This window comes from Apodemus sylvaticus, chromosome 2 (assembly GCF_947179515.1).
Source record: "Apodemus sylvaticus chromosome 2, mApoSyl1.1, whole genome shotgun sequence".
NCBI lineage: Eukaryota > Metazoa > Chordata > Mammalia > Rodentia > Muridae > Apodemus > Apodemus sylvaticus.
In genome coordinates, this window is record NC_067473.1 from 181049026 (window position 1) to 181069397 (window position 20372).

Consider the following 20372-nt stretch of genomic DNA (forward strand, 5'->3'; position numbering starts at 1 on the left):
AAACATCTAGCAAGGTAGAGAGGCAAGAGTCCTGTGGGTTTTAGCATAACCCAAAACCCAGTTTTTATTCCCTAGAAGAATGTTCTTTTCAAAGAGACGGCAGTGATCTCCAGCGTCAGCGCTCTGCTTTTGTTTTATTCCTGAAGCACAGTCTCCTTTCTCCCCCAGGTTTTCTGACTCTCATTCATGCGGCTCATGTCTTATCAATATTGCTTGCTCCGTGTTTATCTTCAGAAGCCCTCACCCTTCGCGTTGTAAGTCTTTCCTGCTTCTATTTGTTCTTCAGACAAAGGGTCAGACATAAAGCTACCAGGTACATTCTGAAGTCAATGGCTGGGATTTACTTCATTTCTTAACCTGATCTTGGCTTTTGAGAATGGCCATTCGCTTTGGCATTTCTTTCTCAGGACAATTTCCTTAAAATGTGATGATAGCCTAAAAGAGTAACATTTGGAGATTACTTACATTTATAACTGTTACTAATCCTAGAAAAGTCACAAAGTTTTCAAGCCAAAGGCCTATTGTTCTATTCCTGCTGCTGAAAATTCTTCAATGGTAAAGGTTCCCAGGGGTTAAAAAATTACGATTGTCTCTGGCAAGGGGTTGCTGAGAGGCTGAACCAACTGGCCAGTTTCCTAAACATATTGGCTCCTGAGTGCTTCAAAATGAAAAGATATTTTCCTCCGCCAGCTGAGCCAAGATAACTTGAAAACATGCGGGCTATATGATAATTTAAAAACATGAATCCCACTCATGTATTCTATGGGGAAATTCATGCAGAAACATTGACGCAGGAAGACTGAATTAAGGCGGAAACCTTAGCATCAGCGCTGAAACCAGCACCGGGGAGACTGAGGAAGAGGCCGGGTTCCCAGGGTTCTGCACCACACTCTGTCATGTTTGTATGGTTGGAAGGTGGACAGAGATGACATCGCCATATAAATCTTCTGACAAAATAGCAATTTCTCCCTACTGTGTCTCACAAGATTGGGTGTTTCACAACACCTGAGCCCTTGTAATGACATATTGCCTCTCAAGGAGTGACATGAGCCACATGTTAAATCAGGGCTTGGATGGAAAACCTCCCCCACAGGCTCTTGCTTTTTAGCTCTTGTCCTCCTGGGAGCTTTGTTTGGAGAGGTGGTGGAGTCTTTAGTTGGGAGCAGGATAGGAGAAATGAGTCTCTGAACGTGGCGGGCCTCGTTTATAGTTGACCTTTGTCTGTGTTCCTGGTCCAAAACCATGTGGACAAAGTGCTTGCCATTTCTGCCACGTTAGCCACAGCCCCAAGGCTGCTGTGCCTTCCTGCTCATGATGAATTGTACCCCCAAACTGCAATCCAAAATATATCCTTCTTCCATATGTTGCTTGTTATAGGTGTTTGAGCATGGCAACAGAAAAACACACAGAAACAAAAGGAGTACATTGTAGCAGCTGGCTGAAAACATCTGTATCCTCTTTCTAAGGGCCTAAGGCTGGGACTGCCCAAACACACTTCTTCTAGTGTACAGCTGTCACCTCCACTCTGATAATGAACCTTGGGTCTCTACACTACAGCACAGACCAGCAGGAGAGTCATCATTGTTCAAAAGAGACTTGGCATATCAGCCAAATAGGACATACAGAATATCTGGGGAGGGGCACAATTATGAACAGGTAACTAATGAGCAAACGAGAAAGTTGAACACATAAGGAACATTACTAAGATACCAAGTTTGTTTGTATGTATTTGACATGAGAAAAAGAAAAACTCTCCGATGGATGTTAAGGTGTTTGTGAGAAAAAGAAAAACTGGGAATCAACTCATTCATTCCTTCTGCTAAAATGTATTGAGTCACTATTATATTCTAAGCACGATGCGTGCAGGGATACTGCAGCTCCCTGCCACCCCTAATTGAGTATCTTCTCTAAGAAATTTCCAGGGATGTGGAGAAAGGGCCCTAATGCAGTGAAACATATCCACCCTCCAAAAAATGAAATTCAAACCAAATCTAAAACATTAGCAGAAATTAATGAAAAAGAGGGCAGGAGCTTCCAGGAAAGGGGACAATGTGTTGGAATCTCTGTTACACTCGGGGGCACATGGGGTATTTATGAAGACCAGTATGATCAAGTATAAAGACAGGTGTAGCTCTGTGGAAATTAATACTGGAGGCGCAGAGGACACCAGGCCAAATGGAGGTGGGAGGCAGTTAAGGAGTTTGCCTTGGTCCTAAAGTGAGTGGGACCATAGCCGAGAGCCATGGGCAAAGCACAAGCAGCCAGAGTCTTAACTTAAAGAAAGGCAACTTGGGCAGCAACTTGGAAAATGGACCAGAGCGGAGGTCAGATCCCAATGCCAGGAACTCATTAGGAGTTGTCTGGAGACTGCTGGACAGAGACTCCTTGCTACATCCGAGGAGATGTTAACCTAATGTTAATAATGGGAAAAAAATTTAATGGATATAAGAAAGAACATCAAATTTTCTTTCTGCTCCATTGTGAATTGAATGTTCCCTCCAAAATGCATGTTTAAATTTAATCATGTTATAATATCATTAAGAGGCAGGGTCCTTTAAGAGATGATTAAGCCATGAAGGGCAATTAATGCCATTATGGAAAGAGTGGATTAGCCACTGCAGGAAAACCATTATTGAATTCAGCTACAGTTACCTTGATCTCAACACTTTTTCCCACCTTAATAAAGAGCTGAAAACTTGAAAACCCTGAGTTTAGCCAAGAGAAATCAAAATCTTATATTTAAAAAACTATTCATTTTCAATTTACAAAACATTATCTCGCTCGCCAAAGTGCTCCCCATCCTAAACTTCTCCACCACATATCCACACACCCCCTTTCTAACAAGCTGCCAAGACAATTCCTTCATTAATGATGTGCCCAAATCCTCTCCTTCCCTTGGAGTTTTGATTCCTTTGTTGTAGTCGGGCTCCACAGGGCTAGACACAACAGAAAGTAAAACCTAAAGATCTTGTCTAAAAAATTCTACAGCCTCATGGGACTCATTCTCATTCTCTACAGACAGCCTGAATTCTGTCAGAAGTTTGGAGCCCATGACAATAACACAGTGCTACCTCAGAAGTGATCTAAACCTCGAGAACTGTGGCCATGCTGTCCCTTCAGACAACAGTCTAGGAACAGGGCTTAGGTCCCAAGCTCACAACTGCTTGTAACTCCAGTTCCAAGGGATTAGACACCCTCTTCTGGCCTTCACAGGACCAGGCTCATAAATGGTACACATGGATCCATGTAGGCAAAAACACTCATATAAATAAATAATAATTAAAATTAAAAACAAAGATGTTAACTACTCAGTCCTGTGATGATCCACCTGTCTTGTTTTCTCAATAGCTCTTTGGAGAATAACAGACAATAATCCACTGCAAGAACTCCTGTTCAGTTTACTGGAAATTAGCACTTTATTTCACATTATGCTTTGATTTATCCTGTTATCTGTTTATAAAACAGTACATGCTGCAGAATCTATAGGTTGGTATCAGTAGTCCATATTCCCCTGTACCCTACACTCAACAGACTCCTACCCTGTCTTGGGAAAGTGATTTCAGCCCTTGATTAGTGGGGTTTCCATATCACTTCCTGGTATCACCAAAACTCCAAAGAAAGGCTTAAGTCTGCAAAAGCTTTGGCAGATAAGAACAGATAGGGGCTGGGGATGCGGCTCAATTAGTGGAGTGTCTTGCCTGGCATGTGTGGTGATGCCCAGGGCTTATTCCCCAGTACTGGATAAACTGAGTATGGTAGGATTTGCCTATAACCCCAGCATTTGGGAGGTAGAGGCATAAGGATCCAGAGCTCAGAGCCATCTTTGGCTTCTGAGTGAGTTGGAAGCCAGCCTAGTCCACAGGAAACCCTGTTTAAAAACAAAATGAAACAAATAACAGAAAAACAACAGTGATAACAATATCACATGCTTCTTTAATGAAATTATTGTGAGACACATTTACATCCATAAACATGTTTTAATGTTGTTTCTGAAAATACCACAACATTTAAAGACCAGAGGTCATTCATTCTATCTTACAAGTTATACAATCAGCTTGGACCTGGTTAGTAAAACTTAAATAGAATCATAAATGTCATCAGGAAAAGGCCAAGGATAGACCTGAATCTTTTCTTTATGTTGTATTATCCACCATTCAACCAAAACCAGCAAGATGAGTCGCCTGAGTTACTCACTGATAATGGAGGGATTGGTTCTAGATCCCTACAAGAAAGCAACATGCAGAGGATGCTTGAGTCTCTCTGGGGAGCTGGATTTCTCTTGTATAAACATCAAAACAATGTAATTGCTTGTTTCTCTTCAAAGTTTACTGGGGCAGTAAAGCCACGGTATTGTGTCGGGTCTGGCAGTCTCCAACTCTACACTTGTTTTTCTCCTGAAAAATGTCAAATGGAAAGCCTCCAGCTGTCCCAAGGTAGGGAAAATGAAAGTCTTTAAACAGTTTCAAAGTAACAAATAACAGGGAATAATTTACCTACTAGAGAGCCTGTCTCCAACAGAAATAAACAAATGATACAATGTTTTAAGATTTTTTTTGTGCATGAATGTGTGCAGCTTCGTGTGTGTGTGTGTGTGTGTGTGTGTGTGTTGGAAGAATGTGTATTTGGGAAAGTGACTACAGTAACACACCTATTTATAGCAGGATACAGATTTCACTATGAGGAAAAAGAAATTTCTATGAGACACAGGAATATCCAGGAGCTGAGAAAATTACATTCAGCGCAGGTTTATGTAGAAAGATAATATGCACTGTCACTTCAGCAAGGCCATTTGCAGAAACTATTTTGGAATGTCCTAGTGGGTTGCCCAGAGGCCAAGGACACAGCACAGCCAGTCTAAGGGGAGCACTGTGATTAAACTGAGGAGCTGGTAGCCAGTGTTAGAGTGGCGTGTGGTATGTTTGTTCTCTGTACATGGCTTAGGGGAACATTCTGAAGAAACTGGTTTAGTGTGTGACCCACACCATGTGACTATTTATCATGAGAAAGTGAGAAGCTAACCACATTTGTATTGCACCAAGAAGGACGTTTTCATATCATATGTGTGCAGATGTGGTTTCTAACATTCTGGTGCCTTTCTTGCTCAATTCTAAACAAGTGTATGCTTCTCCTAAGGAAAGTATTTTAATCCAAAATAAATTTTATTCAGTAATTCCTACATGTGGTAGACCATGAAGACTTAGCAGGGACAGTCCTGAAGTTTGGGGGTGTGGCTCAAGCACTACCACACTCCGCCCTGGGTTCGGTGCCCCAGAACCATACAACAGGGAGAAGGGGTGGAAGATCCTACAGTAATAAGGAAAATGGTGTCTCGCATGAACATGCACGTATGTGGATGCCAATGGACAACCTCAGGGGTCACCTGCCTTGTCTGAGGCAGTATCTCACTAGAATCTACCTAGACTGCTGGGTCACTGAGCCCCACTGACCCACCTGTCTGTGCATCCCCCCCCCCCACTGGAAACTGTAAGTGTCTGTCATCGTGTACAGCTTTTATCATGTGGGCACTGAGGACTTGAACTCAGGTCCTAATGCTTGCACAGTAAGCACTTTACTAAGCCATCTCCTGAGAGTGCAGCTTCCTTGATGAAGCTATGGCAAGTTGTGAAAGGTCCAAGGGAGACTTGGGGGACTGTGAGAACCGAGCTCTGTGTGACATCTCCAAGATACGGCACCCTCCAGATCCTCATCTAAGGACACAGCCCAAAGAGGACCCAAAACACTGCAATAAATAGGACACCTTTCTCTCTCCTGTTGTACCTTGGTATCAACAGTGATGATGAGCCAAAGTACCAGAGGAATGATACCGTAAAAAGACTGGCTAACATCTATGTGGTGTGTAGGGAGACACACTCAGTAGAGATACACAGTCTGGGCTAGAGAATGGGTGACCAGGGAATTGTTTTACTGAAACTCAGTCTGATGAGTTGTAATCTTGATTAGCAGGTTGACCAGAGTAAGAAGCAAACAAGGATTACTACTGCGTCTCTGGGTGGCAGCCTTCACAGAGATTAGGTCATGAGGGCTGTGGCCCTAATGAGTGAGAGATGTGATTTGGGGGATAGATTATTGGAAGGCCTTGGAATGACGGAGGCAATGCGTGGTTGGAAGTAGGTTACTAGGGCCTCGTCTTTGGGGCCCAGACTTGTTCCTGATCACTTCCTGTTATGACTTCAGTCTGCTTCCTGTCTGTCACAGTATGAGCAGCTAGTTCCTTTACACCCTGTATGTAAACTCTGAATCTGAGCTAGTCTGACTGCAGCCCTTTAAAGGGCTGACCAGTGCACTCAGGGGAAGCCATGTTTGACCCTCAAACCAAGCAGCGCCTGTTCACTTGCCTTTTGGCTACACTTCTTTCCTTCGCAGGAGCAACATAAAAGAGGGTTGTCAACTAGCTGGCAACTTAGTTTGCTTGTAAGAAAGGAGAAATCCCTGAAGGGTCAAAGGGGTGGAAACCTCTTGTTGCTACTGGCTTTCCAGAGTATTAACAAAGTAATTAGTCATTTCCGAATCTCACAGGAAAATCAACATGCAACTTTAAAAAACCTGCTCACTGAGTGATTTACACAACTATGTACACACGGTGATGTAATAACTTCTGGTTCCTACAGAAAAACACATTTTTCCTTTATTCTTCTGGGATGATGACAGACACAGAATTCATCCACACACACTTGAGAAGGAAATGTTCCCTTCTCTCCTGCCTCTGTGACGGCAGGCAGGTGAGTTTGTGTCTCTTTAATCATTTCTTTCCCTCTAATGTTTCTTACCCTGATGCTGATGTCACATAGCATGACTGAAAGCCCTCAACTACAAAAGGCTTGGCTTGTTTTTAACTTTTTTCTTACTGTTAAAGACGATTTTATTTTTTCTCACCTTCACTTAACTCATTAGCATCCGTCCTTCGTTTCTCAGTTTGTCTTAGAACTTGGGCTTGCTGTGTAGCTCAGGTTGGCCTTGAACTCACTGTGCCTGAGACTGAGTCTAGCATAGCATGGGTGCTGTCTAGTCACAGGGCGGTGACATAGACTGAGACAGACTGAGGTCAAGCATGCCAGGAATGCTGCAGCCTTCGGTGTGATCCAGTGTGAGCATCCTGCCTCAGACTCCCCTGTGCTGGGATCACAGGTGTGTGCCATCGTGCCTGGCTAGCACTAACTTCATAGGATCTCATGAACTGGTTCAGGCTGGATATTTCCCTCTCGTTATCATCTTGCTGAAGCTTGGGAATTAAAGTCTCCCACTTCTAAACAATGGGTGGTTTGGAATCTTTGCCTTGCATGTCCTTGAATAAGACTTGAAGGAGAGAAGTCCTGAAACCCATGTTCTGGCCACTGTTTCTTCTGGAGGCAATCATGGCCACAGGAATGGCAATGTTTCCAGAATCTTCTGATCCTAGAAAACTTATATCAGATTCTAGAACTGGACTCTAGGAGTGGCATCTTGGCCCCTGCTTCACCCTTCTAGTGTTAGAAGCACCCAACTCCCTTGACAAATTATCTTTTCACCTAAAGTACCCAGGGTGATTTCTACACATTTCCTAGCCTGACTAAGACTCCTAGTCTCTGGATCCAGCCCACGAGTAAGGGAGATGTCACTGGCAATCAGAGGTTGTGTCACACACTGATAAATTAGTCTACACTGCCACTCTATGAAGAAAGAGGAGCCGTGTTTCTCTTCCCGTCATACAGAGATGAGAGCTGAATCTCAGAAGAGACAGGTAACGTATCCAATGTGTTTAGTTGGTAAGAGACACAGACATATCTTAATTCCACTTTCCTTTGAGAGTAGGAATCCTCACAGCAAAAAGCACCCTAGTACAAGAAGCAGTGGACATGACCAGAATTAAAACTTGATTTACTAGCATGTGCGTATGAGGGAGTGTGTGTGCTATATGTATGCAAGTGTGTATAGTGTGCTATGCCTGTGTGTGGTGCACATATATGAGCATGTGAGTGTGCACTCCCACAATCACACACTTGGAGGCCAGAAGTCTTTTCCCTGTCTTCTAGCATTCTCTACCTGAATGTCTTGAGGCAGAGCCCCTCACTGAAGTAGAAGCTCACTGATTTAGCTAAGCTGGTTGGCTAGTGAGCTCCTGGGACCTACCTGTCTCTGCCCCCCACCCCAGTTGCCCAATGCAGGGGTTACAGGTGCATGTAGCCATGACCAGTTTACGCATAGATACTGGCGAGTTGAACTCCGGTCCTCACTCTTATAGAACAAGTGTTCTTGCCACCAAGCCCAACCTATATTGCTAATTTCTATTTGCTTCATCTTATTTATATGAGTGTTTGCCAGCGTGTGTGTGTGTGTGTGTGTGTGTGTGTGTGTGTGTGTGTGTGTGTATGTGTGTATGTGTATGTGTGTGTGTGTGTGTGTGTGTGTGTGTGTGTGTGTGTGTGTGAGCTACATATATGACTGGTGCCCATGGAGGTCAGAAAGGTAATCAGAGCCATTAGAGCTGCAGTTATGGACGTTGTGAGCCACCTTGTAAGTGTAAACCCAGGTCCCCTCTGAGAGCAACAGCTGTTCTCCATCTCTCCAGTCCCCATTCACTGCTGGTTCCCTCCCAGCCCTGCACTTTAAACAGTGCGCCTTCTAAAACTTTGCATTTACAGTCACACCCAAGGGATCTAGCACATCCAGGACCTTTCCTTTTCACTGTGGTTTTATTAATTTTTGGTTAGAGTAGCCAAAACTGGGTTTTGTTGTGACATGTTCATACGAGTAGGCCATTATCCTTTGTTTGGATTTCCCCCCAGCCTTCCCCATCTCCCCTCCTTCCCTCTTCCCATCTCTCTCTATCTCCCAAATATCTCTTCCCTCTGCTTTCATGTCACATACACCCCATCATCCTTTTCTGTCTTTCCTCATGTCCTCTAGGTCCTTCCTCCCTCTCATATGCTCATGTCCTGTACATATGTATACACACACATACACAGACACACACAGAAACACACAGAGACAAACACAGATACAGAGACACACAGACAGACATATGACATATACACAGACACACATGCACTCACAGATACACACACACAGACAAACACACAGACACACACAGACAGATATACACACAGACAAACATATACAGAGACACACAATGCACACACACACACACACACATGTGCATGCACTACAATTCTGCATGAGAGAAAACATGTAACATCCACTTTCTGAGCTTGTTTTATTTCACTTAACATGATGATCTCTGGTTCTGTTCATTTTCTCACAGATGCCATGATTTCATTTTTCTTTATGCCTGGGCCACATCCTCTTTCCCCACTTCCTCTGCTGACAGACATGGAGGTTGACTCGGTTTCCGAGTTACTGTGAGCAATGCAGGAGTAATGTAGCTATGCAGATATCTCTGTGGTGTTCTCACTTAGAACCCTTCAGGAATATAGTCAGCACTACAGGCTCGCTTTGCAGAGGCTGTGACTCTGGATCTAAAGGGACAATGTATAGGCCCTTTTTTTAGGACTGTGCTTGTTATTTATTCATTACATGGGTACTTGAAGCTCAGTCCTACTATCCAACCCCAGCCATCAATCCTCTTTCCAGGCAATCATTTGGCCAAACTAAAGCTACCCAAAAGACCTGGGAAGACCAAGATTTCATTTCTTAGCTTCTCCCTAATGGTTGTTTACCAAAGATCTCCCCATCCTTCACCAAGAGGTCTCTAAAATAAAAATTGCCTTTTTCAAACTAGCTAGTAAAAATCATGTTACTACAGTGTTCAGGAAACTAAGCAGGAAGACACTGATTAAGTAAAGACTGGCTTAGACCACTTCAAAAGTGGTCAGACTAAACTCTTTCTCTCAGTGTCCAACAGTCCTCTACTTCATAGTAGGAATCTAGCCACAGGGGTAGCAATCAGAGTTCTGAGAAGACATAGGGTCCCCATTCCCTGAGGGCAGCATCAGTCCTAAGAAAGCATTCCAGCATCTCAAATCTTCACAACCGTTCCACTTCCGACCTCAGACCACGAGGACGCCAGCGTGGCCTGACCATCATTTGCCTCAGTTCCATTCCATAGAGATCTAAGTGACAGGGGCAGCTGCAGATCTGTAAGGTCCTTCTTGGTGATATTTTACTTCCACCCTTGCATCAAAGCAGAAAACATGGAAAGACACGAGAAAAAGTATGCAAGATTAAGATGAGGAAAGAGAAGATGAGAGAGAAGGGCCCAGGGGGCCAGCAGAGCCGTGTCCTAGCAACCACGAGAAATAGAGTGAATTATATCACAATGCAACAGGCTCCACTCACCTGGGGGAAGAGGGAGTATGTGGAATTGTCAATGGTGAACGAGTATAATAACTCCCCGTCATACCACAGGCTCTTCCCCATGGGGGAGTTCATCTTAGTCATCGCAAAGAGATGGGCAGGATCGCAGCAGTCCTCCATTTGTCTCCTAGGAGAGAAAGAGAAGAGATTAAGTGAGCAGCAGGTCACTCATTTGTCATCCCCACGGGAATGTGCAGCCTCGCCCCGAGGGAGCTCGCTCTGCAGACTCCACGGTTCAGATCGCACTCTGAGTCACTCCCACCCACCCCCCGTCCGAGTCCCTGAGCTGCAGGGCTGTAATATTTCACTTGCAAAAAATATTTCAGGAAAACATTCTGGCTCTCAGGTGTGTCTGACATATGTTTAGAGGCAAAAAAAAAAATATGCATGATCCTCGGAGACGCACAGATTAGTGCAGCCATCCAGGTCCTGGAAAGACTTGAGATGGCTCTGAAGGGCTAGGCATCTGTGACAGCAGAGACACACCTGTGGCCGGGCTGCAACTATCAGGTTCAAACCCATGTGGATGGATGCTATAGGCATGTGAAACGGAGTGCTCCAAACTAGTATGCACCCCAAACTAAGGGCTTGATTACAGAGAGCTCCTCAGCAGACCCTCTGAATAGAAGCAGACATGAAAGGAATACTACGAACTGCAGTCCTTTGATCTACGCCTCAGTGGGACCTGACTCAGTTGAACACTCTGACCTCTATCTTGGCTGTTCACCCTCCAAGTTTGAATACTGGCCTCACTCAGGATTACCTGCCCCTAATGTTCTACCTTGTAGTCTCCTGTTGGGTCCTCAAGTACTGGCCTTGTTAATGCTTTACGGGTAAAGCCATCAGTCGCCGTGCTGAGGGGTGAGTGAGCTGGCACCTGGGAAGATGTGAAGGCGTGCCTCGATTGTACCGGGAAGCACCTGTGAGACTCCCGAAGCACACTTTGCGGTGTAACCATGAGTTACCAGAGAAGAGTAACTAAAACTTCACTAGACATGCTAGGTGATCTTGGCCGGCTTCTCCTTCACACTAGTTTCAATGGGAAGAAGGCAAAGAAGAGGGTGAGGAACAAAAGTCTTTTTTTCCCCCATCAAAGCTTTAATGTCATATTTTGTGGCTACGCCAGCATTCCATGTATCGTAGGCTGGTGTCCCATCCATCACTACCACGACCATTATCATCATCATCATCATGACAGGCTCTCTTTGTGTACAGCAAGCTGATCTTAAACTCATCACCTTCCTGACTACTGAATGCTGAGATTAGGACTATTCGCTACCACAGTCAGCTCATGAGCTTTCTCTATATTTTGTCAAAAGAGCACCCTAGGCACTATATCCCATCCACATGAGCAACATGCCAAAAGACAATCTCTTAATGCAGAGAAAAGCCCTACCTGTGTGAATGTAAACTTTGGGGAGAAAGCACTGAGTTTGCGTTTTCCTGCCATGGGTCTGGTGATATCTCACAGTCTTTCGTTCTTAGAGCAAGCAAAGAAATGATTGTGAGCGTCATTGAGCTCAATCCACATCTACAAAAATGCACCGCCTGTGGTTTAAAGACTTGCCCGGGCCATGGGAAGACCACACATGCAGACCTAAGGGTCCGTGTCTGGGCTGCCTCCCCTCTCCTTGCCAATTGCTCGGAGCCACAGAGACCCCCTTCCCCTCACTCTACCCAAGGAAGCGTTTGCACTCCTGGGCCCAGCGCCTGCCGGACAGCACATACCTTGTGGGCAGTGCTTCCACGCAGTTCCCACCATTCCATGGAGCTGGGAAACTTTACCATTCTTTCCCTGCAGTCTTTCTCAGCTCACAAAACCAGTACCATGGAGGGACGTGGCCCACTCAAGGCTTTCCAGCTTCCATCCAGACTGAAGCTCTCACCTCTGGATGCCACTAAATCCTGCTTCAGTATAAAAAATCACAGAGGAAACCCTCGCCACAGTCGAACGACAGCACTGTCTTCTGGCTGGCGCCTGACAGCTTACAAATCACATTCGAGTGCGTTTCCTCTCTGAATTATAAAAAGCAAAAACAAAACCCCAAACAAAAGCAATCACACAGGGAAAAAACAAAAATCCAGTCACGTTTTTTTATGAAGTCACCGACAATGAAACCAGCATCTAAGTCAATAGTTACACAAGTTTGTTAAGCTAATGAATGACTTCTTATTCCTTTACTGGGAGAATGAAGAATTAGACAAAAAATAGCAGGTGCTCCCTGAGGACAAATATTTCCAGAAATGCTACATTTCTAGCCAACTTGTAATCCTCTTGCTCTCTTCAGTGCAGTTTTCTACGTGCCTCTCCAACATTTTTCTCTCCCCACAAATCCTCCATATCCCCTGTCATGCTGATCGATGGAGGTGTTAAGGAACCACAGTGAGAAAAAGCCTGTGCAGCATACATTCTTCATGCCGGAGGGCCTAAACTAGCTCACGACCTACAGAGACCACAGCAAACGCTTCGAAAGCAGCAGTAGCACCAGGTACACTCTTTAACTCCAGTACTGGGTGGCTGAGGCAGGAGAGTAGGAGGTTTGCAGCCACCGTGGGCTACACAAGAATGAAAACCAAGCAGAGCCGTAGGTGCATCAGAAGTCATGTCATCATAGAATGTGTAATGAAGGTTGTTTTTAATTCTTAGGTAATACTGTGGTAGGAGGCTCCTGAGATATGAAAGTAGATCCAAAAATAAGAAAGCCATACCTGCCTTCTGAAAACATAAGAAGACGGAAAGCAAGCTTAGGCTACAACCACAGATAAACCAATGAGACCACAGCAAGGTTCGGAGCTCTGTACAGCAAAGGGACAAACAAAAAATGGAAAAGCAACTTACAGATAGAGAGAGAGACAGAGAGATAGAGAGAGACAGAGAGACAGAGATAGGAAGGGACAGAGAGATAGAAACAGGGAGACAGAGACACAGAGACAGAGACACAGAGACAGAGAGAGACAGAGTACCAAGCACATATCTGTTAAGTTAATATGTACGTTTTATAAGGAGCTCTTCCAGCTCAACAGTAGAAAAACCAATAATCTGATAGGTAAGACCCAAACAAATACTTGTCCCCTAAAGACACAGAGGTGCAAAAAAAGGACAAGATGACTTCAGGGTAAATATGCTTGCTGTGCAGGTGCACGCCTTATGACGTGAGTTTGATACCTGGAATCAAGGTGAGAGAGAGAGAGAGAGAGAGAGAGAGAGAGAGATGAGAGAGAGAGAGAGAGAGTCCTGAAGAATGGTGGTCAGTAACATAGAGGCCTTGCCTGAAAAACAAGGCTGGAGGAGAAAACTAAGTGTACTTCAGGCTGCCGGCCCTCAGACCGGCCTAGGCTCCTCCCACCTAGGCTCCGCCCATCTACCTAGGCTCCTCCCACCTACCTAGGCTCTGCCCACCTACCTAGGCTCCGCCCACCTACCTAGGCTCACCTTGGTTTTCTTTCTCTCACTCTGCCTTTTTTTTTTTGGTTCTTCATTTCTCTCACACGCATAATAATTACTTTTTTTCAAAATTAAAAACAGCAGGCAACAGTCACATGGAAAGGGGCTTAGCTTCCTTCACCATCAGGAAAATGTGCACTGAAGCCACCAAGAGTCATAGCCCACACCTGTACAGATCGCCATCTCCCAAGAGCAAACGCAAGAAACATCTGTTGGAGATAAGGAGCCCCGTGCCCTGCTGATACAAACAGGGACGGTTGCAGGCACTGTGGAAGAGAACACAGAGACTCCGAAAGAAGCCAAAAACATGAAATTCTCATGTAACCCAGCCATCTCCATTCTGTGTATGTGCCCACGAGAGATAAAATCGCTGCCTCATAAAGAAGCCCGTGTTCACCGAGGCACGACTCGCAACAGCAAATGTATGGCGACCATGTAGATGCCATCAACAGATGGACGAACAGAAAACAGAACTCAATTCCACCTTAGCAAGAGGACCCTGCCATTTGTCACTTTCACAGACCTTGAGGATATTAGGTTAAGTGAGATAAACCAGGCACCGAGGCACAAGGCGTGTGTGACGCCATTGCACGTGGACACAAAAAAAAAAAAAAACAAAACCCAACAAACCACAAAAGTATAAAAGATGAAGCTGTGACTAACTATCACGAGAGCAGAGTGGGAAGGAGGCGGAGAGGAGTGGGGCTGTGTAGCTCAAGGGTTAGAAAACTGCCAAGGAAGCCATCAGTCAAATGAGGTAATGGAGGCTCAAGATGGAGAGACCTACGAGTTTAGAAGGCCAGAGATAACAAAATTAAAATACCAGACAGCTTTCTGTTAAGTATATTTTAGCTGCTCTTATCACAAATAAAAGTAATCATCAGATGACAAACTCTTACTTAATCTGCTTCCCTGAGGTGAACAGTAAACTTTTATCTTCTGTGTATCCCATAAACCTCAAACACAAAACAAATGTATTTTTAAAATGGAGAAGGCCAACCAACAAATAAGTTACTACTTGTGTCTGCAGAGAGATGTAGCCAGAGGCTCAGTGGGCATCTGTGGTTGCTCAGAAAGGGAAGAGCGTTGAGTTATGTCCAGGGTTCTGGGTGATTTCTTTCCTAAGCTCCGGCCTAGGAGCAACTGGCAGGAGGAGGGGGCAGCCAGGACGCTTTAGCCAGGACTGCTGCCACAGATTTACGAGGTAAGAGGATGCAATTCTATTTGCCCAAGTGCATAGTACAGAACAATCAGCTTTTGGAGTTTTGGGCAAATTTGTTTCCCTCCCCGTTTCTCATGCTTCCTACTGATAGTGAATGATACGTGTGTGTGTGTGTGTGTGTGTGTGTGTGTGTGTGTGTTTGATAGTAAAAAATCACATGGTTAAAAAAAAAGTCAGAAGAAAGACCAGGGCAGAGTATGGCTTGGCCTCTGAAGTGCATGTGTGCTAACACCAGGACCTGACCATAATCCACGTAAGATTCATAAAAACCGGCCAGGGCATAGTAATACACACCTGTAGTCCAGTGCTGAGAAGAAAGAGAGGTGGCCCTCTCTTTCCCTGGGGCCACTAGCTAGCCAGCCTAGCTTATTTAGTGAGCTGCAGGCCAAGGAGAGATCTTATGTCTAAGAACAAGGCAGATGGTGCAGGGGAATGACATGCGGGGTTGTCTTATGGCCGGAGGATATATGCATGCACACACATAAATACTCATAGTACAGAGGAAAATCCGGTTTTATACAGTTTTCCATCTTTAGCATGTTTATGATCAGAATCCCAGCCTCTGACTGCTCCCATCTAAGATGTTGCAGAGAAACAACAAGAGTGAAAACACGCTCAGCCCAAGAGACAGGCCGCTGAGGTCTCAGGTCTCCTAGTGGGAGTAGGGCAAGGGGTCACAGGCCACGAGACCATCACCTCTGACAGAGCTCTTCAGTCATGGGTCATGACCCTACATGTGTTTCTGTTAGCAACGGTAGCAAGGGTAAACGGTTCACAGAGCACGCAGCGGGTGAAGTCAAAGACAAATGTCCACTACGTCCAAAGTATTTCTGGAAGTTGTCACTTGTGTTATAGGTAACTTGATGACTGCCAACTGGACAGGATCTAGAATCGCCCAAGAGAAGCCCCCAAGGCACTATCTAGATGAAGCCAGCTACAGACATGCTTTCGAGAGGTTTGCTTACCCTGAAGAGGTAGGTTACTGAGGGGGGAAGAGCCACCCTTCGAGGGAGCAGCACTGTTCACTGCACGTACACCACACGGACCTCACAGGCATCAGAAGAAAGTGTGGGGGTGGGGCATCATGGCTCTCTGCTTCCTGACTGTGGAGGCAATGTGGCCAGTTCCCTCAGTTCCTGCCACCAGGACCTTCCCCACCAGGAAGGGAGTGTGTCCTCTGAGTGTGAGACAAAAAAAGACCTTTCACTGCTGCCCGGGTTGTGAACGAGCATACTACACACTCATTTGTGCACTTCACGTGCCCCATGACAAGGGACACTGGCCTGAAACAGCTCAGCACAGACATGTGTTCCAACCTGCAGTGATTTTACATAAAAGTTATCTGATCTCATGGAAACAACACGGCTGGAGGGAAGGCTCTCGGTATCTTCCTGCCACCATTACTGAGTATCAAATTAGTTTATCTTTGCTCTGTATGAGATCAGCATGTTCGTCCCATTAGTAAGTAATTTCGCTTTCATCTTGGATGAGTTGTAAATTATACATATATCAAAGAAGTGCTTTAAACAGTTTCTTTATGATTTGTTATTAGTAATTATACCCATCAGTTGTTATTAGTAAATGTTTAATTTGCATACTTCCTTCATATACCTTTATACCCAGGGTTGAATAAAAGTTTCTCAGGTTTAAAAAAAAAAAAAAGAGGTCACCAGTGGGTAGAGTTTAAGAACAACTGGTCTACACAGCTATTATCTGTTTGTGCCTGTAAACTGGGGGAGGGTGGGGAGGTCTGAGATTTCGAAAACACTCAAACAAGGGTGACGAAAAGGGCCACTCGATCGTGAGTGCCTCGCCTCAGAATCCCTTTCTGAGGTTCTTTCAGGCACCAGACTGAATGCTTTGGTCTCTGGACCTGAAAAGGGCTGGCAAAGTGCCGTTCCCAGGACTGGCACTCGTAAACTCTTTCCAAGGACTAGCTGAACTGAAGCAGGAGGAGTGACCGGGAGTCTATCTTGTTCTCGGGGTTTGACCAGAATCTGCTGCTGATAGGTATAACTGCGAGGTGTCATCACTACAAACAAATCATAAACTGTTTAAAGTGCTTCTTTGAACATTCAGTTTCAGACTCAGCTTTCGGAGATCTGAATAACCAAGAAAATGAACATCTATATCCATGACACTTGCGGCATCCATAGACACGTATACTGCATGTGCCGAACAACCATGTGGTTGCACGCCGTCCATCGCCACCTAATCTAAACAGGGAAATTTCTGACAGAGTCATCGAGGAGATAGAACGAAAATCTCCCTGTGTGCGCCTGTGCTCTTGTACCTCCTGGCTCCCATCAGCCCAGAGACATGCAGTGCACAGCTGACACTACAGGAAGAAAACACTACGGTCGTAAATCTATGATGAAGGCCACCAATGTTGCATATGAAAATATGAAGACATATTAACAATGTAAGCACATAACTTTGACAGGGAAATAGAATATTATGAAAGCCCATGTTTGGAAGATAATATGAGGGAAAGTAAGAGGGCATCTGTTTATCAACAACAAACACAATTTTTTAAAGATTTATTTATTTTGTTTATATGAGTACAGTGTAGCTGTACTCATATACTTCTGTATACCAGAAGATGGCATCAGATCCCATTACAGATGGTTGTGAGCCACCATGCGGTTGCTGGGAATTGAACTCAGGGCCTCTGGAAGAGCATCCAGTTCTCTTAACCTCAGAGCTATCTCTCCAGTTCAGAACCACAATTTTTAAAATAGCAATATGTAGAAGACAAAGGAGTTGAGATGATATATTACTGATGTACTGGCATTTAAGACATTTAAAAAACTAACCATCAAGAACGCTTTCTAGGGAGAGAGAGATGTCTCAGCAGTTAAGAGCACTTGTTCTTCCAGAGGACCTAGGTTTGATTCTCAGCACCCACACAGGGGCTCACAACCATCTGTAACCAATTCTAGGGGATCCAATGCCCTCTTCTGACCTCTGTGGGCAATAGGCATGCATGTGGTACATAGACATACATGCAGGGAAACCACCCATACAAATAAAATAAAAATAACTTTTCAAAACTTTGAAAAATAACAATATCTATTTTCAGTTATTTTAATTTTGAAGATAGTTGGTCAAGTGGGGGAATTGCTTTAGATGGGAACTCTTCATATTCTGTCTTGCCAAGTTATGAGTTAGGTGTAAAATTTGTCCGCAAAAGTTCTATGAGGAATACGATTTCTAAGAAGAGTATCAGTAAGAAACTGTCTCTAGTGCAGTCATGATGGAAACATCTCTGATTCCTTTTATCTGTATTCCTTTACCCCTCCCTGATTTATGTCTCCCGAGCTTTGCTCAAGGCTGTTTTCTTACTATATGGTCTTGATCATTATTTTCCTCTTTTAGTAACCTGTCTTATTACTGGAATCAAATACCTGACAAACATCAACTTGAGAGAAGTAGGGTTTGCTTGAGCTCACAGTTTAAGGGATACAGTCTTCTGCAGCTGGGAAGGACAGCTCAGAGACTCTGAGCATCTCTTCTCATTTCCACAGTAGGAAAATGGCACACAGTGGGTCTGGGCTATGAAATCTCAGGGTCCATCTCAGTGAAGTACGTCCCCCAGCAAATCACCTCCTGGGGTTTCTATAACCTCGCAGATGTGCAAATAGTTGAAAGACCAAGTGTTCAAACATATGCACCTACGGGGAGGGAACATTCTGCATCCCAGCCACAGCAGGCTCCAGGGCACAAAGCACAAATCTCCAGCAAGAGAGAGACATCTCATATTCGTAGCTGAATGTTCCCCTCCTGAAAAGCCACCTCAGCCATTGATAAGGGTGTTAAATATTGATTGGGTGACTGGATAAAAAGTTGGGGGGGGAGAAGGAGGGGAGTGAAGGGGAAGGGAGGGGAGGAAAGGAAAGGAGAAGGAAGGAAAGGGAAGGAGAGGAAAGGGAAGGGAAGGGAAGGGAAGGGAAGGGAAGGGAAGGGAAGGGAAGGGAAGGGAAGGGAAGGGAAGGGAAGGGAAGGGAAGGGAAGAGAATTTAGGGGGCTCTCTACGCAAATCTTGTTCTTACTAATCAATACTCAGATTTAAGAACTCTATTCCTTACAATTTTCATCTAGAGAAACCAAATACTAAAGCAAACAAAAATAATTCTTGTAGACTGAAAAATATTGTCAGCAATAGAAGATGAGAGATTCTAAGACCTTGAGATCTATTGAACACCAAACTTAAGTTCCTTTACCTGTTGCTGAGCTGTAGTATAGTGAGAACAGGCTGCCCTTGGGCACGTAGGCACACAGCCAGGGACAAGCCACAGGTTGATAAATTAATTTTCTTTCACCATAAGTGTCAAACTTTCAAATGTGACTTTTAAAACATTTTACAGGGATTTAAATACAATTCCGTCTTCCTAAAGTTCTTCCTTGACTGGAAGTATTTGTCTCTGGTCAATTATTGATTTTAATATTCAACTTTTGGCGAAAGACAAAATATATATTGGAGACATTGCTTCCATATGGCTAAGTCGATAGACATTGCTGAAAACTACCCCAGGCTGAGTTCCTGAATTTCCTTTTTGACCATTTTATGTTGACTCCTTGGGTAATGTCACAGAAGTGAAGGTGCCCGAAGTCCCAACAGCAGAGGATGGCTCTGAGATTGAGATCCTAGCTAGAGAGTGTTTAGCCCTTCATAGGTCTCAGTAAGTATTCACTCCACTGCCCTTGATTGCTAAAACACTGTCCTTCCTCCCTGCCAGCCCTGCACAACCCTAGTTCAAAGCTGTTTTCTGTGCATTAACATTCCCACACATGTTTCTATGTTTTAAAGATTAGTCTTATTTTTGATCATGTATCAAAATGTGTGGCTAAGTACACATGCATGATATAACCATGAAGGCCAGAAAAGGGAGCTTGGTCCTCTGGCTGATAGTGATATTTGAGATGGATCTGAACACTTGAGAAAGGGGCACCTAGCTGGAGAAGAGCCACTAGTAAAAGTAGTAGAGGCTGTGCTGAATAATGAGCACTTCAGAGCCATCTTCTCTCCAGCGACTGAGCGGGTGGGTACAGCCAGGAACGCACAGAACAGTGGAGTTCTAGGACGGCTGGGACAGGGTCCACCAGAGCCCCACCTGCATCCAGGAGCTGGGCAATGCCACAGCACTCTGTGCCAGGGGAGAGCCAGTAACCCAGAGGTGCTGAGATAGGCTTGCAGACCCACAGGAGGGACACGCACCAGCCAGAGACAGTAGGACCAACTAACACCAGAGATAACCAGATGGCGAAAGGCAAATGTAGGAATGTTACCAACAGAAATCAGGGCAACATGGCACCATCTGAACCCAATTCTCCCCCAACAGCAAGTCCTAGATATCCCAACCCAGCGGAAAAGCAAGATTTGGATTTAACGTC

The 20372-nt window shown here is 44.7% G+C and overlaps 1 protein-coding gene across 1 annotated transcript in view; it reads right to left on the reverse strand.

Moving 5' to 3' along the window:
- St8sia1 (ST8 alpha-N-acetyl-neuraminide alpha-2,8-sialyltransferase 1) overlaps positions 1-20372 on the reverse strand; it is a 132391-nt gene that overhangs the window by 63819 nt on the left and 48200 nt on the right. Inside the window, exon 2 of the mRNA XM_052172767.1 lies at positions 10294-10438. Within this exon, the coding sequence (XP_052028727.1) occupies positions 10294-10438 (145 nt within the window). The remainder of the gene's footprint in view (positions 1-10293; positions 10439-20372) is intronic.